The sequence below is a fragment of the Euleptes europaea genome, chromosome 2 (genome assembly GCF_029931775.1).
Source record: "Euleptes europaea isolate rEulEur1 chromosome 2, rEulEur1.hap1, whole genome shotgun sequence".
Taxonomy (NCBI): Eukaryota; Metazoa; Chordata; class Lepidosauria; order Squamata; family Sphaerodactylidae; genus Euleptes; species Euleptes europaea.
In genome coordinates, this window is record NC_079313.1 from 111,267,352 (window position 1) to 111,292,421 (window position 25,070).

Below are 25,070 nucleotides of genomic sequence, written 5' to 3' on the forward strand. Positions count from 1 at the left end.
GTCCAATTGCCAAAGCAGCCTTTTTCTCCAGGTGAACTGATCTCTTTCAGCTGGAGATCAGTTGCAATAGCAGGAGATCTCCAGCCACCACCGGGAAGTTGGCAAGCCTAAGCAAAAACAGGAATGGGGCCAGAACTATAGGGGAGGGGCTGTGGCTCTGTAGTAGAGCATCTGCTTGGCATGCAGAAGGTCCCAGGTTCAAGGGACTAGCCAAATAGGTGATGTGAAAGACCTCTGCCTGAGACCCTGAGTAGACAATGCTGACTTTGATGGACCAAGGATGTGATCCAGTAGAAGTGTGTGGCAACCCTACATGTGAAAAGAGCAAAAGGAGATCCAAGGCTGGGGAAAATAACTTCCCAAAACAAAACAGCCCCACCAAAAAAATAAAATAAAATGGAAACAATAGGAACTCAGAGATCTTTTTGGATATAAGGCACTACAGCTGCAAGATTGGTTTATGCAGCAAAATGGAAACTTTCAGAGATACCGGATAAGATGGACTGGATAAATAAAATGTTGGAACTAGCAGAAATGGCTAAACTTACGGCATTAGTAAATCAAAAGGAGAATACAGAATTTGTGGGAGAATGGGAGGCATGGACAATACATTGTCCAAATGAACTTAAATTGGGACGCATCGAAGGTTATGTTTTGCTCTAATTCAAATGAGTAAGGTGGAAATATTATTAAGATTAAAGATTTCGATTTTAGGAAGTGTAATTTGATTAATATATGGAGCATTGTACCGAATCAGAAATTAAATGCAAAGGTGACGATGAAGTTATCGACAAGATAGAGGAGGAGAGAGGGGAAGTCGACGTAAATATATGAACCAATTAGTTATATAGAACAGTGAAATATTGTTCATATTATATAATGAATGAATGATGGGAACTGCTGTACTATTAAAACAATAAAAAGTTATAATAATAACAACAACAACAATAAAAAAGTTATAATAATAATAGCAATAATAATAACAGCAATAACAACAACAATAATAATAACAGCAATAGCAACAACAATAATAACAACAATTCATGGTGCACTTTGCAGAATGGAGGCGGTAGCGCTTCTGTGAAGCTTGCCTTTGCCGTCCTTGATCTTCGGCTGGATCCAGCTGACGCTGCAGCTGCCCTCCTTACCTACCCGATCGCAAGAGCGGTTGTCCAAAGAAGCAGCAGCAGCAGCCGAGTTCGCACCGCGCCCAGGCTCCGGGCGAGCAGCACAGAGGCACGCTGAGCTGTGGATCCTTCGCCCCGCCCACCTTCCCGCCACGCTCGATTGGAAAAACAACAACTCCCAGCGCAGCCAACCGCCGAGCCCGAGGGGCGGGGCGAGAACCTCGACCGCCTATCGCAAGAGGCGCGGACGCCCGTTGGGGTTTAAACGCCCTATAAAAGGCGCGCGTCCCCGGCCGTTTGCCGTTATTCCCCGGGGACCGCGCGGCCGGGAGGGTCGCGGCCGGCCCATGGCGAACCTGTCGCAGTGCCTGGACGATGCGCCTCTGCGGGGCTTCCGCGGCTGGGAGCCCGGCCCGGCCCAAGCCTACAGCGAGGCGCAGCGCCTGGCGCTGGAGGTCCTCGTCGCCTCGGGCCTGCCGGCCTTCCGCGCTTTCCTGCGCCGCGAGCAGATGCGCGCCTTCCTCTCCGAGCCGGAGATCCAGGCCATCCTGCAGGCCGTCGTGCCGCCGCCCGGGGCCGAGGAAGGCGCCGGCGAGCAGCCGCTGAACGGCTCCTTGGACTGCTCCTCGCTCACTTACTTCCCCCTGCAGTCCGACGTGGAGCCGCCCGTGCTGGAGCTGGGCTGGCCGGCCTTCGTCGGCGGCTCCTACCGGGGGCTCACGCGGGCGGAGGCGCATTTCCAGCCCAGCTTCGGCGAGGTCATCTACCCCTGCAAGGAGGCCGTGCGCCAGCTGATCCGCTCGGCCCGGGAGGTGAGTGGTGGGCGCTCCCGGGCTCGGAAAGTCAGCGCGGGGCTGCTAGTCTGAGTTTTGAGAATATGGATGGAGGGGAAAGTGCATCCAAAAAGTGGCAAATCCAATGCAAAACCTTCCATGAATAAATGGCCTCCGAGTTTTGAGAATATTGATGGGGGGAAAGTGCATCCAAAAAGTGGCAAATCCAATGCAAAACCTTCCATGAATAAATGGCCTCCGAGTTTTGAGAATATGGATGGGGGGAAAGTGCATCGAAAGAGTGGCAAATCCAATGCAAAAACGGCCTCTTTTATTCATGGGAGGTTTTGCATTGGATTTGCCACTCTTTTGATGCACTTTTTCCCCATCCATATTCTCAAAACTCAATAAGCCGCCATGCAGAGTTTTGAGAATTCATATGGGTAAAATGTGCATCTAGAGAGTGACAAATCCAATGCAAAACCTTCCATGAATAAATGGCAGTTTCGTGGCTTGCATTGAAGTCAGGCCACTTGTGCATGGGAGGTTTTGCCTCCGAGTTGCTGGAGATCCGTGGTTCCCAGGCTTTCCAGGCCGCTGCCCCCTTGGTTCCACAAACTCAACTCCAGCGCGCCCCCCCATAAAAAAAACATCATTCAAAATCGGGGTTTGCGTGATGCACTAAAGAAGATAAGAACAGTGACACTTCAAGACAGTAACAATCAATTGCACATCTCTTCGAAATCAAATTAAAACTTTTTAGTTGAAATTTACTCAACAAAACTGATGAACTTGGATCCAGTGGTACCAGCTCTTCAAAGTCTGGAAAAAAATTCTGATCGTTTCCACCAAATTTGCCAGCATGGTGCCATAGCTTGATCTATTGTAAATTAATTCACAGTGGGTAGCCGTGTTAGTCTGTCTGCAATAGTAGAAAAGAGCAAGAGTCCAGTAGCACCTTAAAGACTAACAAAAATATTTTCTAACAGGGTATGAGCTTTCGTGAGCCACAGCTCACTTCTTCAGATTATCACTATTGTAAATTAGTGAACAACACGGTTGAAAGGGTCCACTTCTAGCGCCCCCCTGCTGCCCCCTTGCCGATTAGTGCACCCCTAGGTAATGCCACCCTCACCTCCCCCCCCCGGGGGGTGGTACTGCCCACTTTGGGAACCACTGCTCTAGATGCACATTTTCCCCATCCAAATTCTCAAAACTCTGCATGGGGGCTTATTGTTGAGTTCTGAGAGTTTGGATGGGGAAAATGTGCATCTAGAGAGTGGCAAAACCTCCCGTGCATAAATGGCCTGAGTCAGACTGCAAATTTGTGCGCACTTTCTCGCTTAACTCTGTGTGACTTTCTTCTGAGTAAACCTGTTGTGCTGTAAACGAGTGATTTCTGCTTGTAAAGAGAAGATTGCGTCCTTGTATTCCGTGATAAGAATCTGGTGACGTTGAGTCTCAGAGCAATCCTACGCAAAATTACTCCCGTTGAAAGCCATTTATTTAGGCTGCAATAAGTCTGCATACTACTAGTGCGCTGCCCGAGTTCTTGAAAGCTCTAACTTTCCTTAAGAGACAAAGAAGAATTGGTTTTTATATCCTGACTTTCTCTACTACTTAAAGGAGACTCAAACCAGCTTACAATCACCTTCCCCTCCCCACAACAGACACCCTTTGAGATGGGTGGGGCTGAGAGAGCTCTAAGAGAGCTGGGACTAAGCCAAGGTCACCCAGCTGGCTTCATGTGTAGGAGTGGGGAAACCAACACGGTTCACCAGATTAGCCTCCGCCGCTCATGTAGAGGAGTGGGGAGTCAAACCCAGTTCTCCAGATCAGAGTCCACCGCTCCGAACCACTGCTCTTAACCACTACACGCTGGGTACAGAGTGGGACAGAATGTTCAGGAAAGTCTGTATCCGCGGATGTCCTACTCTGCAGAAAGGTGCGAAACAGTCACTTAGGTGGAAATAGAACTGCTTTGGCTGCTGCTTTCTACTACCCTTGCTCTGTTGCCAGGTATGAAATGGGAAGGTCAGGTGATCAGAACACTTTCACCCCAAATCCCCAATGCTGTGGTTTGCATCCAGTATTACAACCATGGTTAGTAAAAGAAGTTTTTGTGAGAAGTCTTGAAGCTCTAATGAGCTACCTATGCAAACCAAAACCCGTTTATTCTCTATCTGAGACCCAGTGTGGTGAAGAGTTCTGGACAAGTATCTGGCAGACCTGGGCTCAAGTCCTCACTTGGGCCATGGAAGTTTGCTGGGTGACTTTGGGCCAGTCCCACTCACTCAGCGTAACCTACCTCACAGGGTTATTGTGAAGGGAAAACGGAGGAGTGAAGAACAACGTAAGCTGCTTCGGGTCTTCATTGGGGAAAAAGGCGAAGTACAAATTAATTAATTAGTTAAATAAATAAATGTGGACAATACTTAACACACAATCATTTTCTTCCACCTTGTTGCGATCACTAAAAGAGATTCATTTAGGGGTCTGGTTATGTCTGGTGGGCATTGATCTCAAGTTCTATGACCAGAATTTATGTACTTCAGCATAAGAGGCCTTTGCAACTCCTTCATCTCCAACAACTCATCATCTGCTTTGCCCAAAACAGCCTGCAGTTTGTGAAGTCTTATGGTATGTGATTAAAGGTGGCATTTGGTAATGGATGAACTGCGGTCATCCAACATGAACCCTGGATTATAAATGTATACGTTTTCAAGCCAGACACTTAGGTGCTGGTTATGTATTATTCACCCTTTGTTACAATGCTTAGTACTCTTACCCTGTATTGGAAGCACATTTCAAGCACAGATATTTTAAATAAAGAGTTAGTGTTCTTTGGTTCTTGTAGGTTATCCGGGCTGTGTAACCGTGGTCTTGGAGTTAATGTTCTGTTTTAGGGCATCTACCTTTTGAGTACCCTCAAAATGCCTTCTAGTGCTGTAAAAACTCATATACAACATATAATTAAAAATCTGTTAGAGAATCTGTGGAATAAAATTCACAATAACCAGCGACCAAACATCAGTCTGCTATCCCAGGAGCTTGATGGAAAAGAAACATCCTCCGGAAGGTCAAAAGGAGCAAAGACTCATGGGGGGATGGATTCAAGAGTACCACCGTCGAAGAAAACCTGGCATTGTGTTGCTGTCCACCAACCTCAAGCGCTGACAAAGCAGGGCCTCAAGGTCCAGTTGGGCTGTGGTTCAGACTTCCTGGATGTGACTATTATTCCATATTGTAGATGGAATAATAGGGTACAGGCTGAGTAAAAGTGACTTGCCTAAGGCTGTCCTGCTATCTGAAGCAGGCTTTCCTGGTACTTCGTTTATGTCTCCGCCTCTTGCAGTAGACACATCCCTCCTGTGTAATCTGGGTCTTAGATACTCTTGCGCCATGGCCCCATCTGGTTCCTGAGCATTTATGGCTCATATCTAATCTGTTACTATTAAGCTTCCAGGCTCATCAGCCCACTTTGTAGCACACATTCCTCCTTGAGTCTCAGCTCTGTCTATTTCTTTTTAAGGTGGCTAATGGCCTTATCTCCCTGTACAATCAATCTATTTCCCTCCTAATAGTAGCCTAATCCCTCCCCCTAAGTTTTATGACTAACCCTTCCCCATACCTGAACCCGACTTTCGTCAGGATCGAACTCTCAGGTCGTGAGCAAAGCTTTGGACTGCAGTACTGCAGCTTAACACTGCGCCACAGGGCTCCTAGATCACCCCTTATACTGGGGGTGTAAAAATATAAGTTTGGATCTTATCCTTCTACTCATTGTAAAAGAGGTTAAGTATGGCCAACTCCCCCCATGATGTTCCTGGAGGGTCTACTGAACCACTGGGCACAATTGGGGTCACAGGATTGCAATGGGAAGACAGAGGCAAGAAAGTTGCCTTGTGTATAGCACAGTTCTGTCAGGGCTGGTCTGGAGTAGTCCCAGGATTCTCTGACCTCTGCTTTAGCACATAGACTGTTTCCCATCCCCTGCCCCACACGCAAAGGTAACTTGCTGAGTAATTACGTTTCTGGTGCTCTTGGCCCTTAAGGTACCAGCACTTGGCTAGTTCCTGTAACCTGATGTAATTGGCACACTATTGACAACTATATGGGTTGGATTAAATGGTAATATGTGGTGGCAAGGAAAGACTGGTATAAAAACAAGGTGTTTAAAAGGTAAAGTTAGTCCTCTGTGCAAGCACTGGGTCACTACTGACCCATGGGGTGATGTCATGTCACAATGTTTACTAGGCAGACTATGTCTACAGGGTGGTTTGCCAGTGCCTTCCCCAATTGTCTACACTTTACCCCCAGCAAGCTGGGTACTCATTTTACTGACCTCAGAAGGATGGAAGGCTGAGTCAATTTTTGAGCCAGCTACCTGAAACCAACTTCCGTCGGGATTAACTAGTGTTAAAACAAGGTAAACATGTTTGCAACTGAGTCACACAGCTTGCTATAAACACTCCTTGGCAAGTTACATTTGAGTCCAGTGGAACCTTAGAGACCATCAAGATTTTCAGGGAGCAAGCTTTGGAGAGTCAAAGCTTTGGCTCTCCATAGTTTATACTGTGAAAATCTCATTGGACTCTTAAGGTGCTGCTGGACTCAGATCTAACTGTTCTGCTGCAGACTGACACAGCTATCCTCTGAAACTCTTTGACAAGCATGTGAGATGAGGCAAGCTATTTTGGTTGAGACCACCTTTGTATTTGCAGCAAGAATAACAGCAAATATTGATCTAGAGATTCTGGTGCTCTTTGTCCTTAAGGTACTACACTTGAAAATGGGTAAACTGGTTTAAAGCCCTTGATTCTGCTTTTTGAAAACACATGGTCACTTTAGCCTCCTTTATTCCCTGTTTCAGCCAGGATCGAATGCACGTTTGGCGAAACGCATGCGTTCGATCCTGGCTGAATCCTGGCTGAAACAGGGAATAAAGGAGGCTAAAGTGACAATTCGTTTGTACCCTTGGTTTCCCAGCTGTTGCACTCTGTAAGACAGCAGAGCCTTAAACCCGGTGACCTGGCATCCACAATGATTACTTCATATGTTATCAAATTCGGTCAGGTATTGATCAAGTGGTTATAAACGACTCATTTTATTAGAACATCTGCAAAGGTCCTTTAATCATCAGTCAGTTGCATTGTTAAGCTGATTTCAAAACCAAAGTGGTTAACTGATGGTGTGAAACGATGAAATCTACTTTAAAAATATTGTAATGAATTGTTATGGTATCTAACAGTGTTGGACAACGTTGTAATAAACATGAACCATTCAGGGAACTGTTCTTTGGCTGTCACTTAACAGAAATTTACGGAATATTTGACCACATTAAACAGACATTTAGTTAACAATATTCAACCAGTCCATTGACTCGTATGAGAACGGGGTTTTCCCCCTTACTATTATTGGTACTCAGTTTGTACTTCTTCCCCTCACCCCCGCCCCCAAAAGGCCAGGCAGAGAATTCTCTAATATGGCTCTCTATAGGCTTGCTAGGAATGTGTGTATGTTAGGTGCCATCAAGTTGCTTCCGCCTCATGGCAACCCTATGAATCAATGTCCTCCAAAATGTCCTATCTTTGACAGCTTTGCTCAGATCTTGCAAATTGAGAGTTGTGGCTTCCTTTATTGAGTCAATCCATCTCTTGTTGGGTCTCCCTCTTTTCCTGCTGCTCTCAACCTTTGCTAGGAATACTTGATAATAATTTCTTATATGCTAATGAACATGTAGGTATGTTGAATATTGCTTTGTACACTGTTCTTTCTGTGTGTGACAGCTGCAAACAACCACAGTTGCTAGGATTATGGGGATTTGGGGGGGGCAGTTGTGGCAGCAAAGTCATTTGAGTTGTGTAGCATATGTGTACCCTAGATCTTGAAGAAACTGGCAAATTGCTTCGAACCAGGAAGTTCAACTGAGATTTCACTGTCTCTATTAGAGATTGAAACAGATGGTGTCTACATACTTGATTGTTTAAGCTACTCAAGACTGGGCTTAAACAATTCAATGTTGGGGAAGGGGTAGACTAAAATGATCTTTACGGTAGGTTGCTTTTCTGTGATACAACATCAAACCAGTGGGGCCCAACCCAGGGGGAAAACAAAAACAAAACTGTGATAGGGATTCTCCAGACAATTTTATGATGTCATAAATAGATTGGGTTTGAATTTTACTTCATATATTGTCTTTAAGCTGTTTTTACTATGCTAATTTTACATGCAGCATATGTATCTCAAGGACATAGTGCAGTGGTTAGTGTCAAATTAAGCACTGGGAGACCCAGATTTGTAATTGCCAACCTTCTAGGGAAGCTTGCGGTCAGCCCTGATTAGTATTTGGATGGGAGACCACCAAGGAACACTAGGGTTGCTGTGCAGAGGAAGGCACTGGCAAACCACCTCTGTTAGTCTCTTGCCATGAAAACCCCCAAAAGGGATCGCCATAAGTCGGCTGCGACTTGACAGCACTTCACACACACACACAGGGAAGCTTGCAGGATGACCCTTGGATCAGTCATACACACTCAGCCTAACCTACTTCACAGGGTTGTGGTGAGGATAAAATGGAGAAAACACTATAGGCCACTTTGGGCCCCATTGGAGGAAAAAGTGGGGTATAAATAAATTTTTATTAAGAAAAAAAATCATTGAATTGCACTTAATAGCTATTTCTATTCCACCTGTCCTCCAAAGAGTTCAGGAGGTAATAAATGATTCTTTCTTCCCCATTCATTGATTTTTACCTGACAGAAGGAATTTGAAGCCAAGTCTCCCACAGATCTTAGTCAACCATTATACAACACTGCCTCTATAATTTGTCATATGTGTGGCTTTTAGTGACCAGGAAGAAGTTGATTACAACTTTGAAACAACTCAGTTTGGCTGGTGGAATAGCCATTCATTAATAATGTTATAAAACAAAACAATTTTGAATATACAAAATTTGGTCACAAGCATGCAATAAAACAAGTGCATGACCCACAAGGACTTGTGGGGGGAATCTCATTTCCCCCCTCAAATGTTTCCTTTTCCCCTTCCCAGCAAGCCCATAGCATTTCCCTTTTTCCTGCTTTTTTCTCCTCCCTCCACCACCCAACCTACCTTTATCTACTCTCCCCCACCTCATCTTCAGCTTTCCTTCCTCATGAAGCCTTTAACTAGAAAATCTATGGCTGAGTTATATGGTGCTGGGTGCCAGTCTGGGCCCAGTTGCACAGTGCGGGACCCACAACTTGGCACTTTCCCCTGTATACCTGTTGTTAACCCTCCTCGCAAGACCCATATCCTCACTTTTCCCTGGTTCCTTCTCTGCTTTCTATCTACCAACCCACTTTTTATCTGTCGCCTAACTTCATCTATATTATTTATGTAATTTATACCTCACCCTTCTCTACGATGGGGACCCAAAGCAGCTTACATCATTCGCTGCTTCTGCATTTTAACCTCACAACAATTCTGTGAGGTTAGTTAGCCCGAGAATGTGTAACTGGCCCAAGGTCACCCAGTGGTTGCTGCCAGACCTGGCCCCAGCGAGTCCTCCCTGAAGGCCAAAACAGGCCTGGAAAGGGCCTTGATGCCTCCCCCTGTCTTTTACTGACAGAAATCAAGGCTTGAAGGCTGGCGGTACTGTTATGGTTGCATAGCTACAGCTGCTGCTTCTATTATTTGGAAGGGTTTGAACCTTACAATGCACTTTTTGCAGATTTTTCTGCAAACCTGGGCTTTTTCAGCTTTGGAGAAAGATCTGTATTGATGGCTCCAGTCTTTAGATTTAAGTCTCCACAGCTTAGGCCACACTGAGAATTAGGTATATGGATATATTTTCTGTAAAGATTCAAAAGCAGAATATTTTTCTTGCCTGCAGAAACTGTTGGTACTTTATTTGCTTCTGCATGTGGTGAGGAAGCCTTTTAATTTGGCTGGATGCAGTGTAATGAGGACAGTTGACCGAACGCTTTTTTTGGGGGGGGGGCCTAAAATACTTATGATTGTGACTCTTGTAGACAAATTCTGTGCCATCGCTTACTTAAAATAATACAAATTCCCTCATAATAAGACTTTGGTCTAGCAAGGTCAATACTGTGTACTTCGTCTGGCAGGGTGTCAAGAAGAGATCTTTCGCACCATATACCTGGTCCTTTTAACAGGAGATCTGAGGACTGAATCCATGGACCTTCTGCATGCAATCAGATAACTACAGTTGGTCATGACCCCTCACCCCTGTTTATATAGCTTGTCTTTTCTTACAATAACATTGGGCTTTCAAAGAAGTGACCTGGAAATGATAACCATCAAGGGCTGTCACATAGAGGCGGGTGCCGAGTTATTTTCTGTTGCCCCAGAAGGTCGGACTAGAACCAACTGGTTGAAATTAAATCAAAAGAGTTTCTGTCTAGACATTAGGAAGAATTTTCTAACAGTGGTTCCTCAGTAGAACAGGCTTCCTCGGGAGGTGGTAAGCTTTCCATCCCTGGAGGTTTTTAAGAAGAGGTTAGATGGCCATCTGTCAGCAATGCTGATTCTATAACCTTAAGCAGATGATGAGAGGGAACACATCTTGGTCGTCATCTGGGCATGTAGTGGGGGTCACTGGGGGTGGAGGTAGTTGTGAATTTCCTGCATTGTACAGGGGGTTGGACTAGATGACCCTGGTGGTCTCTTCCAACTCTGATTCTAAGGTCAATACAGGATAAAACCCACCTACGTTGCATAGGTCTAACTCCACACACCTTGGAAAAGTCACAAGCAAGCTGACCTGGCAGGTTCCCATAAGGTACCACAGTTGAGGAAATTCTGCTCACTTTCCCCACATTTCTAACCTTACATAGTGAGATTACAACAAAACATGGCTTTTCATGATCTCATGGGGGGCATAAATGGAAAGATGTGTTCTGGACCCCTGCCATAATTTTCCTCTCTGGTATATGGCTTTGTTGGAGGAGAGTATTACAGATACCATGGACTGCCAAAAAAACAAATCAGTGGGTTATACCGGTAGATCAAATCAAGCCTGAAATGACCCTAGAAGCTAAAATGACTAAACTGAGGCTATCATATTTGGGTCACATTATGAGAAGACAAGAGACACTGGAAACCAAAGTTATGCTAGGAAAAGTTGAGGGCAGCTGGAAAAGAGGAAGACCCAACAAGAGATGGATTGACTCAATAAAGGAAGCCATTTGCAAGATCTGAGCAAGGCTGTCAAAGATAGGACATTTCGAAGGACATTGATTCATAGGGTCGCCATGAGTCAGAAGCAACGTGACAGCACTTAACACACATATGGCTTGGTCTAACTTTGTCACCAGAGTGGTGGGGTGATTGAGGCCTGGGCTGAGGAGACCTGAGTTATGATCCTCACTGAAACGTTCTGGGTGACCTTGAGTTGGGTGCTTTCTCAGCTTACTTTATCCTGTAAAACTACAGTGAGTAAAGTAAGGGAAGGGTAAACCATTATACTCTGAACCTCAGCTTTTAGGGTGGAGAGTCAGATAAAATTGATAGGCTTTGGGCATGTTAGCATCTGTGAATGTTGATAATTTATTCCTGTTACCAAAGTTTTTTTTTTTTAATATTTAAGGGTGGATATACAATTTTTGTTCCCTTCAAAATCTTTAATAAAAATGATTCCCCCCATCAATTGTAGTGGGGTTAGATCCTGTGGGTTGCAATTAATCAGCAGAGGCACTGGCAGGCATCAGTTTTCCTGCTGATGGAGGAAGGAGACAATCTTGCCCGCTTTCCTCTCCTGACCCATGTGCTATTATTCCATGTGGAACCTGTGGATCAGCTTTCCCTGGGTTAGAAATGGCTGCTGGGTGGGGGAAGGGAAAGCAGAGAAGATGCACGATCCTTGCACTGAATCCAGCCCTAGATTTCCACGCCTCAAACTGTTTTGTTCCTGCTTTCCCTCCGTAGCTCTTGAAATATGCTTTCTGGGGAAATGAAAAGCCAAGAAGCCTCGATGGGGTGGATGAAACTGCATGGTTTCGATGACTCGTGTAAGGTCTACTTTTAGACAGCTGCTTATGGGTCAGTGCACAAGATCCTCCTGATGGGGCTGTACCACGTAAGCCTCTGATCGACAACTTCAGTGAGATGTGTGAGGTGTAGAATGATGGGCCAGGGCACTGTGCATTGATAGCCATTCAGCCAGAAGTCATTCTCAGTCCAACCAGAGGGAAGGGTGCGCAAGCTATCAAACAAGGCATAATTAAAGAATGAGTGACATGAGACTAATCAAATAGTAACGGCTTATTTCTGTTCTGTGACAGCTGAGTCAATATTTGAGCTTTTAATTTAGCCCTGGGACTCCTGTTCAGTGACTGTGCTGGCAGAAACACCCCAAAGCCACAAATTTTTGAGCTTGACAATGGGCTTGCCTGCCACGAAGCTTTGAAGAACCTGTTGCTTCTTGTGTTGTGCCACGTGAGGCAAAGGTAAATGTAGGTCTCTGACTAACATGACCAATTGCAAGAGAGGACACAGCAGCCACCCACCCCCTCAATTTGGGCTCGGGAGGCATGGCCCGGCCAAGTGACATTTATGTTATATCCGGCCCTTGTAACAATTGAGTTTGACACCCCTGCCATAGGGTTTTCAAGGCAAGAGACATTCAGAGGTGGTTTGCTATTGCCTGCTTCTGCATGGGCTGAGAAAGTTCTGAGAGAATTGTGACTGGGCCAAAGTCACCCAGCAGGCTTTATGTGGAAGAATAGGGAACTGAACCCCATTCTCCAGAGTGGAGTCCACCGCTCTTAACCACTGCAGCATAGAATTACAAAGTACAATTTCAAAGGTAATAATGCTGAAAATACTTCAGGAATTACTTTACCTGAAGCTCTCTGCTAACTTGGTTGAAATCAGTAGGTGAACAAGTCAGTCTTAAACCTGTACCCTTTGTTTGGAAAATGGGAATCTGTAGACCTTAATCCAAAGTACTTTGCAGCTAGACTCATGCTCTGCTAGAACACAGTCTCTTCACACTGCATTGTAAACTCTTGAAAAAGCTATGTATCTCTACCAGTGAAAGAAAAAATGTATGGATTCTCTTGGAATAGGAGGAGGAAGGAACATTTGGGAGTTGACGTTTGGGTAGAGAGGAGTTGTTGCATTGCAGAACACCTGAGACCATGTGACCTAAGGATAAGCAATAAAATATGATGACTGCTAGTCTTATTTAACTGGTTGACAGTGACATGTCTTTATCAGTTACACTCCTCTAAGCCCATTGACTTCATGGACTTAGAAGGGTGTAACTGCTTAGGATGGTCCCGTGAATCCGGTGTCAAACTTGTTTAGTTTGATCATAAACTGCTTCAAATATAGTTACGTATTTTCAATAAATCCTTATACACCATTTTTAAGAGGTTCAGGGCAAACATGACAGCCAGTAAGGGTCGTGATTTATCTCTGATCCCCTGAACCTCACAGTCTTGGTGCTGTTTTGACTTCGAATGACCCAACAATAGGGAAACTCTAACACAGAAGTTTGGTGGCCATGGTAAATCTCTTAGGCTCCCCTTCTAAACATGCTTACTTGGCAGCAAGTCCAGTAAGTTTAAACCGAGCTTACTTCTGAGTAAACATGTTTAGGATCGCACTGTGTGTATATTTAAATGAGGAAACTGAACTCTGAACTAAGCACCTGCCACATTATTACAAATGCGCTCTCTGATTATCTGGGGGAAGTGCCATAGGGTGCTGCCCTTAACAAATGGCAGAACTTCTACAATTCAGTAGCAACTTCATATTTTCTGCTGCTTTTGGTAGAGAGTTCTTCAGTGTCTGCCAGTAAGGTAGGAAGAAATAATTGTCAACTTAAAAAACCAAACAAAACCTACTTCTGGAGACTGTAAAGAAAGAGGATGGAATTTAAGGGCTCTGAGGTATTTTTTTTTTCTTTTTTTGTGGTCAAGTCACATCTAACTTATGGTGACCCCTGGTGGGGTTTTCAAGGCAAAGAGAGGTTAAGAGGTGGTTTGCCATTGCCTGCTTCCATGTCACGACCCTGTTTTCTAGGAGGCCTCCCATCCAAATACTTGCCAGGGTCGACCCTGCTTCTGATATCTGATGAGATCAGGCTAGCCTGGACTATAAGTATTTGATGCCTACAGTTGGCTTCCAGTGACTTCTAACTGCTACTTATTGCTGTAGCAAAGAGGCTCATTTCTTTCTGGCAATCCTATTGATATGTGAATACATGCAGAAACACCTTACCTGAGTTTTGGCAAAGGTAGCTGGTATAGATAAGCAGATCGTTTTTGTTTTTTGTTTTAAAGGAATTTGAATTCCAAATTCATGCTTCTAATCTTTCATATTGGGTGGCCTTGGACTACTTCACTTCTTGATTGGTACATGGGAAAAATCCTCTACCAAACAAGATGACTTGCACTTAAAGTGTTACCTAAACATACAGAGGTGTGTGCATGTGTAATAAAGTAAAACTGTTCCTGCCCTTACAAGTATAAATCCTTTTTGGGTTACTGCAGGGCAGCTTTGGAAGGAAAGGGATATCTGCCACCTTGCAAAGTAGGCACCAGCTTCATTCACTTTAAACACTTTTTCTGATAATACATTATATTGGGGTGTGGGGTAAGCAACTACAATACCTTTATTTTACAAGGCAAATCTTGGGTATACAGTTGTACCCTGAAGTTAGGAGTGTAGCAGCGAGAACCTAGATCAGCCAGTTCTTATGAGAATTGGCAGTGCGTCAAGCTGAACATTAGCATAGATGCCTCACACACTTTGGGGTGTGTGGTATAGAGTGTGTGTGTTCGTAAGCCTGAAATATATCACACCAATGTACCTGTAATACCTGTATAACCATTCCTATAGAAGAATTTTGACTTATAGCTGACACACTAAGGCCTTCTGTGCTGTAGCAGATGACTTCATCTGAAGTGGGTCATGCTGTTGAAGTGACAGGCTGTTAGAAAGGACCACTTCCTGAGAAGTGATATGTTATCTTATTCAGCCAGTCACCCACTAAGCAGGACTCAACGACTTTACCTACTTTTAAAAAGCAAGTCTTTATTGATGTACTTACAGTTAAAATGTATATATATGTGTGTATATGCAAGTTGCAAAGTCTTCACATTCATAGACAATGTATGCAGTGACAATGTATTTTACAATGTATGCAGTAAAGCAAGTAAGTTCTGCATGCTATTTAGTTTTAAAATCCAACTTCAAATTATAAATCAAATAAGTCTGTTTTTAGTTCAAAGTATCTAATTCACAATATCTAGAATAATATATTTTTTAAACCATACATACCAATAGCCTTCTTCTTAAGACCCTCTGAGAGAGGTCTGAAGATCTAGCCTTTCTGTGCCTGTATTTATACCGTTCCAGGCACATTTAATGATGCTGAACTTGAAAGGATAAAAATTTCCTTCCTTACTGCCCATGCCTCCTTCCCATTACCAAATATGGGCATCCTGTCTATCAGGCTATTCTGCCTAACTATAAACAATCAGTTTTGAGCTTTATGATCACTCTTTATATTCAATTTTAACATCATTCTCATCTCTAGCAAAATACGCTTTGATTAAACCCATTCATGAATCAATAGCATCTTGTATACATATTTAAGTCATAAAATACAATTATTGCTTTCATTGCATTATTACATCTCAGTCAGCCTATCATACCATCTGGATAGCTGCTTGTTGTTGTATGAAAATATTCAACCATGAGAACTAGCCTTGAGAATTAAAATGTCATAAGATTTAAACTTACCTTGAGAATTATTTTCCTTTCCCCAGCTGGCAATGAGTCATAGAGTGAGAAGGAAAAAGTTACATCTGTGCTGACATTGCAATTGTAAAAGCACAAATCTCTAACAATGAATATCCAGGCCTTTCTGTCTTAGAAACCTCTGCTGTATTCTGTTTGCAGTTCAGTTTGTGTAGTTTGTATGTGTAGTTTAGGTTTTACAATGAATAATTGCTGCATATGTACAACACAATCATAGTTCATGTGCTGATATGTCAAAGCCTGTGACACTGACACACTAAGGCCTTATGTGCTGTAGCAGATGACTTCATCTGCTGTCTCACTGGAAAAATTAGGTGCCCGCTGAAATCGTTAAGTACATCTAGCACCATTCTAAGTTGTTAGCAGATCCTGAGGAGGAGAGGCTTAAAAGAACCTTGCTGGACCTCTGATAGGCCAGCTGCACCTATTCCTTGGTCAGTCAGATGCAGTCTCAGTAACATCTAGACGACTATTGCAATGCGCTCGACTCTTGAAGAGTAGGAGGCTGCAGCTAGTGCAGAGTGCTGCAGCTAGACTGCCGGTCAGGGCCAGCTACTGGGAGTTCTTGGATTTATAGGTGGGATACCACAAGGACGAGCTTTTTTTAACCCCCCCCCCCCCCCCGGGCAGGAGTAGAAAAATCTTGGTCACTGTGTTGTCTGTTTGCATAACTGTAGTTGTCATAGTGGCTTTCATAGGCATTGCTGGTTTCATGTTCAGCCTCACTGTAATTGTAGCCAGATCTATACAGATCACAGTCGTTCAGTGAAGACCTTGAGTCGTAGGATTCATATGTATCATACCTGCCTATACCTGAGCCAAATGTCGTCCTTGCATTGTATCAGTTTCTAGATGAGACACCATATCTAAGCGCTGGTTAAATTTTGTTACTACACCATCAGCACTGGTACCAGTGGAAGCGTTAAGTTTTATGTCTGTATCAGAATTGGGCTAACTGTGCAGTTACTCCCATTGATTTCAGTAGGCTTGGACTAGACCAACAGTGCATAGGACTGGCACTTTAAATCTTGTTGTGGCAGAATTGGCCTTCCAAGTGAAGCCTGTAGCAAACAGGTGCGCATCCAGAAACTCTACCTTGGGAGGAAGGGAGTGGCGAGATCTTGGAAAGACTGCTGATTGATTGTGCCTTGCAGACCTGTTGTGGAACTGAAACGAGATTAATTGTGAAAGGCCTTGAAGCAAGGGAAACTGCAGGAATGCATGAAGGCCTCTACGGTAATAGGATGAGGAGTCTGCGTAAGTTCATAACATACCCTCTTGGTTATGGGAACAGATGTCTATCAGAATTTTACTTCGTTCCCCCCCCCAAAAAAAAACAACAACCAGAATTGATCTGAGCAACTCTTGTCCTGCTTCAGACCTGAACACAGTGGCTGCTAAGCGGACTCCACAGACGTGATTCAGTAATGACTGTCCGCAGTCGAAGGAGCCATGTATGCGTGCGTGCACATGGCCAGTGATTGTCTTGCATTCTGCCCACTCCTCCCTCACGCAGTAAAGCAGTGCTCATTGGAAGAGTTCAGAGGCAAGGGGAAGGCTGCATGAATAGGGTTGCCAGGTCCCTCTTGCCACCGGTGGGGAGTTTTTTTTGGGGGGGAGCCTGAGGAGGGTGGGGTTTGGGGAGGGGAGGGACTTCAATACCATAGAGTCCAATTGCCAAAGTGGCCATTTTCTCCAGGGGAACTGATCTCTGTCGGCTGGAGATCAGTTGTAATAGCAGGAGATCTTCAGCTAGAATCTGGAGGTTAATCCAAAAATACGTATGCTGACTGAAACTCAGTTAATGAAACCACAGCACCAGCTCTATTAATTGACAATAACCATGAAATGCCATAAATAATTGTACATCATTAAATGATATTATTGAAATTATGTCAAAACCACAAAAGTATAACAAAATGCACGGTTGCTTCACCCCTGACAAATTCTTGGTCAGAATATAATACAAAAGAAAAACGGTGATTCGACAGCGTCCAATAAGTCAACAGATGTGCAGATTCCAGGTGCAAAGTCCAAAAAATCACAACTAAGAAATACAAAACGTCACTTCCAGATAAGTAGGCGTTTCGCAATTATGATTGCTTCATCAGTTGTAAATGTCCAGATATCCTCACCCCGGTGGGGTTATCAAACTTGTAAGCGGGTACAACGACCTCTGTAATAAATAAACCAAGATCACATATACACCATTGAACATGTTAAGCAGAAGTATTTAAACACTTTTTAACATTTCTTAACATTATTAAATTTTTAATTATATACCGTTTTAACCTTTTTAACATGTCAATCAAATAGCCAAGAGATTAATAAAAGTTACCTATGGTGACCAGTAGACCCTCATGGTTCCTGAGGCTTCTGCCAAAACTGGTAAGGAATGCTAACCCTGACCAACATTTTATTCCACAAAATGGTAACAGCTGCGTTACCTTATTAAGTCAAGACCAACAAGAATTTTCTTAAAGAAAACAGGAAAGGTCAAATTCGTTATTGAGACCCAATGGGGTCATAGTTTTAAAGAGATGGATGAACTTCATTTCATTCCTATGCATAATTTTTGCAACGTCCTCGAGGACATGGGGTCGCAGTTTGTACTGCCAAAGCGCAAAGAAGAGAAGGTCCCTGTCAGAGTGAGCCTTCTCAAGATAGTGTCCCGTGAGTGGTGCCTCCAGGGTCCTAGTGAGGATCCTTGTTCTGTGTTCCCCAATACGGACTTTAAGGGGTCTCAATGTTGAACCGATGTACATTAAAAAACACGGACATAAAATTGCGTACACCACGTTTGAAGAGGAGCAATTGGTAAACTGTTTCAATCTGAATTTAAAATTGGAGTTTGTGGAACCAACTTCCTTGATCGGAAGAGAGAATGTGCACATCGCGCATGCGCCACATTTAAAGTGGCCGTGCGGCTTGGTATCCGATCTGCCTTGTAGGTCAGTTTTTACTAGAACATTGCGAACAGATTTAGTCTTTCTTAGTCCAAACGGGATATTCATGGCAACCCGGAACATTATACAAGACGTGCCAGTGTCTTCGTACAATTTTTTGAATCTCATACGTTAAGTGATTGTATTCCAGAGATGCAAAGATTCTAGATTTACCAGGTTTGCTCTGATTGGAAGGTCCCAACAGAGTCATCCTGTCTCGGCTCCTAACCCTGTTTAAAGCAGATTGTGAAACTTCAGGTTCAAAGCCTCTGTGCAATAATCTACCTTCTAGGGCTGAAGCTGCAGTAAGAAAATCAGATTCAAAAGTAGAGTTACGCCTCAACCTCAAAAATTGACTGAACGGTAAATTGCGCCGCAAGTGTAAGGGGTGGTGAGAGGCAAAGTGTAACCCCGCCCCCACGTCCGTGGGTTTGCTGTAAGGTTTGACGGCTACCTTGTCCTCTATGGTCCTAAAGACCATAAGATCTAGGAAGGAAATAGCTGAAGAATTCATAGAGCCTGTGAAATGTAGGTGGGTATTCAAAGTATCAATCCACTGTAGGAATTCTTGATAAATCTTTTCAGAGTCCAAAATGCAAAAAAGGTCATCAATGTACCTAACATAAAATAAAACGTGATCCTGAAAAAAAGAATTATTGTAGAGCAATTCGTTTTCAAACCATATCATATAAGTATTGGCCACTGAAGGGGCGCAGGCAGCGCCCATGGCGACTCCCTTAATCTGTATATAAAATTGGTCCTTGTAATGGAAGAAATTATTTTCGAAAAGAATATCAAGCAAACTTAATAAGAAATGTGTGGGAACAGAACAGTCTTCCCTAGTATCCAAATTCCTTTCAATAATGTTTCTAGTCTCATCAAGTGGGATGTTAGTATATAAAGATGATACGTCAAACGTGGCAAATACTGCCTGTCTAGGTAAAGGAAGATTTTCAACCTTGTTAATAAATTCACAAGAGTCTTTAACATAAGAAGGAGTGCACTTACTGAACGGTTGTAAAAAAGAATCAATGTAACGAGAAATAGGCTCCAAAAGGCTCCCAATTGCTGAAATGATGGGACGACCAGGGGGGTTGCATAAGGTCTTATGGATCTTAGGAAGTAACTACCTGCCGTTACAACTCGGGGGAAATTGTTTTGGTTTGGTGGTACAAAAACCTAAAACTTATTGTAAAATAAACTTCAATATATTCTATTTTATCTCCCAGGTCATTGCTATCGTTATGGATTCCTTCACGGATATGGACATCTTCCACGACCTCCATGATGCCTGTAGAAAGAGGCTGGTTCCTGTTTACATCCTTTTGGATCAGGCCTTTCTCTGTCACTTCTTGGAAATGTGCAAAAATCTGGAATTCTCTCCTGAACAGGAATATGTAAGTTGAAGAATGCCTCTGTTTGATTAGAGGGAAAATGGGTTTACCATAGGTTACCTGATTACAGGTTACAAGGCTTGCAAGCATTCTCCTTTGTGGCCTATGCATTTGTAATCTGCACACACCTAATAAAAACTTCTAGAGCTTAGTGTGAGGTACTCTTTGCCATACCTTTGGCTAGCATTTTTGATTCCAAGTCCCTCACCCACTCAGTTTTGTTTTTGACATTGTAGAGAAGGTCATCTTCGAGCTGAAGCATTCATCTGTTTTTCTTGGACTCCAGGTAGGCAATATGAAAGACTTCCGCCTGAAACCCTGGAGACCTGCTACCAGATTATGCTGATCTTGGTTGACCCATGGTCTAACTTTGAATAATGTGGTTTAGAATCATAGAGTTGGAAAGGGCCATACAGGGCATCTAATACAACTCCCTGTTCAATGCAGGATCAGCCTAAAGCATCCCTGACAAGTGTTTGCCCAACTGCTGCTTGAAGACTGCCAGTGAGGGGAAGCTCATCACCTCCCTATGCAGTCAATTCCACTGCTGAACAACTTTTACTGTAAAAAATTTACAGTATAATATCCAGCCGGTACCTTTCCACCTGTACTTTAAACCCATTATTGTGAATCCTGTCCTCTGCTGCCAACAGGAAAAGGTCCCTACCCTCCTCTGAGGGACAGCCTTTCAAATATTTAAAGAGAACAATCATATCCCTCCTTAATCTCCTCTTTTCCAGACTGAACATTCCCAAGTCCCTCAGCCTTTCCTTGTAGGGCTTGGTCTCCAGGCCCCTGATCATCCTCATCGCTCTCCTCTATGCCCCCTCCATTCTGTCCGCATCCTTTTTTAAGTGAGCCCCCCCCCCCCCCCGAGCTGCCCACAGTACTCCAGGTGCGGACTGACCAATGTGGTGTATACCGGGACTGACATTTTGCTTCATATGTTCCAGGAAGAGACTTAATTGTACTGAAAGATCTGCATCCTACATAATATTCATTAGTGTCCAGTATATCCCTGTGTATATCCCCATATCAGCAGGAGTGGAAGCAACATTGGTTTTCTTAGTCCAAACCAAGGGGCTTATCCTATGATGGCATAGGTTATACAGACTGCTGTTCAAACATGCAGTATGCAGTTTGACTACTGACGATATTAGGCCTGTAACCATTGGGAAACAACACCTGAATTCTGACACTGAAGCCAATACACTGAAAGAAGGAAGGACTGTGAAGGTCCCAAATGAAAATAGGCTTGTACTGGCCAACCATCTGGTTCATAGTATTTGTGTTAATTTGTCTAAAATGTCTCCCATTCTGCAAACAGCTAATGAGAGTCCGAACTATTGCTGGGAACACTTATTATGCAAGATCAGGAGCCAAAATAATTGGGAGTGTTCATGAGAAGTTCATGCTAATTGATGGCATCAAAGTAACTACAGGCTCCTACAGGTAAGTAACATGATGCCTTATGTACTTCCGCCATACAATTCTGTGTTAAATGCGTAAGAGCTAGTCTAGTAAGCGCTATACTTAACAGAGTTACACCATTCTAAGCCACTGACCTCAAAGGGTTAGAAGGGTATAAGTGTTTAGGATGGCACTACTGGATGCCTGAAGTCACCCGTGGCCTCATCAGCTCAATCTGGAAACTGACCATATAGCTTGGCCCTTTTTCGCCCATTTCTCTGATAGGGAGGGCTGTGGCTCAGTGTTAGAGCATCTGCTTGGCATGCAGAAGGTCCCAGGTTCAATCCCTGGTATCTTCAGTAAGGCAGGTAGGTGATGTGAAAGACCTCTGCCTGAGACCCTGGAGAGCCGCTACTGGTCTGGGTAGACAATACTGACTTTGATGGACCGAGGATCTGATTAAGGCAGCTTCATGTGTGTTCATGTGTTCAAAAATGGTGATGTACTTGATGGCCTAAAGGCAGTAGATGCATTTCCCTGCATAGCAATGCAGTAAGGAAGCTGTGTGTGTTGTGCAATACTGAAATTCAGCCAGCTGTTAAATGCTATAGACCCTCAAGGGAGAAATTATGGTTGGAAAAGTAGAAGCGATCTTGCATTTTGGTGGAACGGATTCTTAAAACTGCCTTCTACCACAATGGGGTTCAGTCCCATTAAAATTCTCTGATTGCACTTCCAACAGTAAATGGAACTGATTGCCAATCTAGGCACCAATGCAAGGCTTGTAAGGCTTTCACCTTAAAGAAGCTGGTATAGAACAATGTTCTTTGTACCCATAGAGAATTGCCCGGAGGTGATTTGCATTCCAGACGTTTGTTTGTTTACTTCATTTATAACCCACCATTCTCCCCAATGGGGATCAAAATGGCTTACAACATTCTCCCCTTCACCATTTTTTTCTCACAACAACCCTGTAAGGTAGTTTAGGCTGACTATATGGGACTGGCTTAAGGTCAGTATTTGACTATGATCTGAGAGGCCCTGTAATCACTGCATCACGCTAGCTGTATTATCCTAGTCACGCCATCTCTGTTTGTCCCCCTCCGCCATTTTTTACTTGGACCATGATATGTGGCACTATAAGGTTAGGTAATTCAACTAGCTCAGTGGTAGAGCCATCTAGCATGCAGAAGGTCCCATGTTCAGTCCCTGGCATCAGGTATTAGATGATGCAAAAGACCTCTGCCTTTGACACGCTGCTGCTAGTCTGAGTAGGCAGTATTCCCGGGTTCACTTGAGACAGAACTAAGGAACATACATGTTCTAACATATACCTAAAACAGAGCATTCCTGACCTTTAAGGGTGAAAGCCCTTAGGAGGCCAGGAAGGTGCTGCGCCGGTGTTGGGGCCCTCCATGCCGGCATCTGGGCTACTTACCCCGGCTTTAGTGGCCCCAGCACCGGTGTGGAGGCCCGGATGCCGCAGCGCCATCTCGGGACGCCTATGGGGCTGTCCGCTGGCGTAAAGTCCCATGCAGGCATTCCAGGAGGCGTTCTCGGGATGTTCCGGTGGGTGGGGCTGCCAGTAGGCAGCCTCCTGTCCCCTTTCGCCCCATTACGCTGGTGGCAAGAACAGCAGTGCTAGCAGGCGCAATCTCGCTGTTCTTTAGGGGCAAAAAGCCTCATTTAAAAAAGACTTTAAAAGGCTTTTTTGAGTTTTCGGGGCCGGGGAAATGGGTTAGGAGGTGCTGCAGCGGCACCTCTTCCCCACTGTCCCCGTACACCGAAAGCTCAGGGATGCACTGAAATATTGCATGGGTTTAGTGATATGGAAAGTCTTTTGAATTTTGGAGTTTTCCACGCAGGCTAACGTTCGTTAATCATTGGATTAAAAAAATATATTGGGTGGCTGTGCCCTTAAATGGGCTGATGCCAAGGAATTATCTGGGAAGCTCTGTAAGATGGGTGTATTAAAAGAAAACTTGATAAACCCTTGCAGCAGTCGCAACTGTTTCTCCATCCCTGGAGTCAGTTGTTCTACACATGCTGGTAAATAGGGTGGGTGTAGATTTGGAGTTCAAACCACAGACTTATTAAATGTTCCCAGTTGAGTCATAGTCTCTCAGCCTCATTGCCTGAGAAATGGGAATGGTGGCTGTTCTGCCTTGCAGGATAACTTACCAAGGTATCACAGAACCCCATTTTATTTCTGGTTATTGGTTAAAATACTGTGCCTTTTCCTCCTTGAGAACAGGGTTTACAAAACATGCACAAATACATTCAAAACAAGTTTCAAAACCACAAGATGTCTTGCAGCTTCTTCTAAAAGTCAGCACGGAGGAGGTTGGCTTTGATCATCTGTTACCTTTGAAGAATTAATAGTAGTGACTAATGCTCTGGTTTATCATAGCATAATATTAATTCTTCTTATTTTCTTTCCTTTTGTAGCTTCACATGGAGTGACGGGAAGCTGAACAGCAGTAACCTGTTGGTGCTCTCGGGCCAAGTGGCCGAACATTTTGACCTGGAGTTCCGAATCCTTTATGCACAGTCGAAACCTATTAATCCAAAGCTGTCATCGAGCTGTAAGGAAAATGGCACGCTCGATCACTTGACCAACAGGACCACACCGTGTAGAGACTTCACTGTGGGCAACCTTCTGAGAGCAGAGTTTGCTCGGCTCTCAAGCTCTCCCAAAAGGCTTGAAAAAGAAGTTGCTAAAGGAAGTAGGGTGAGTGCGAAACGGCCACATCTTAGCGGGTCTTCTGCTGGAGAAGAAGAGTGCCTTCTGAATGGCGCCGAGAGTCTAGAAACGCCTAAAGAGAGAAACAGTCAATCGACACAGACTGAACCCTTTGAGAAGTCCACAGTGACTTTGTTGAACTCTGCCACACAAACCAGTGTATCAGTGGCAACAGCAGGCACCCAAACCACTTCTCGATCTAGAATGGTGGGTACTCAAACAGTAGTCATGTTCAAGTCAGTCACAACACAGACTGGCAACAGTGAAGCCGCAGAAGTGGCCCTGGATCAGAGGGTACCTGATCTGAAAGTACACGTTCAGAGGGTACCTGATCTGAAAGTACACGTTCAGAGGGTACCCGATCCGAAAGTACACGTTCAGGGGGTACCCGATCCGAAAGTACATGTTCAGAGGATGCCACTGAAAGAAGTATCTCCTGTTTACAGGAAGTCCACTTCTTCTAAAGAAGCATCTCCTGTTTATAGGAGGTCCACCTCCACTTCTTCTAGTGCACGGTCTCTTTCTTCCTTGTCCTCCCAGTGTTCACGAGCAAGTTCTGTCGGCTCGCTAACCTCCCTCAGGTCTTTGGACTACCCTTGCAGCCAACGCGCAGATTATTTCCGCAAGCTAAACAAGGAGAGGGAATTCCACTACTCCGTCATCCGGTCCAAGCTTAACCACATGGTCTCCATGCTGTCCAGAAGGGGAAATGTGGCTGAAAACTACTGCCGTCCAACAAGGTGCAATGTAAAGCCTAGGCGGCAGATCAGCACCAGCCTAATAAACCTCAGGGATTTTGCACTGTATTCATCAAATGACTGTTTTTAAGTAATGGCGCGTGAGCGCTGGGACACAACCAAAGCTGCTTCAGTCACCAGCCATTTTGGACACTTCTGAGAATT

At 44.2% G+C, this 25,070-nt stretch overlaps 1 protein-coding gene across 1 annotated transcript; it reads left to right on the forward strand.

Moving 5' to 3' along the window:
- The first annotated feature begins 1,460 nt into the window (after positions 1-1,460).
- Positions 1,461-25,065, forward strand: FAM83D (family with sequence similarity 83 member D). Its single transcript, XM_056844842.1, has 4 exons — positions 1,461-1,939; positions 19,851-20,018; positions 21,343-21,467; positions 23,874-25,065. The coding sequence occupies exons 1-4, from the start codon at positions 1,475-1,477 to the stop codon at positions 24,994-24,996; spliced, it is 1,881 nt and encodes a 626-aa protein (XP_056700820.1). The 5' UTR covers positions 1,461-1,474; the 3' UTR covers positions 24,997-25,065.
- Positions 25,066-25,070: the final 5 nt, after the last annotated feature.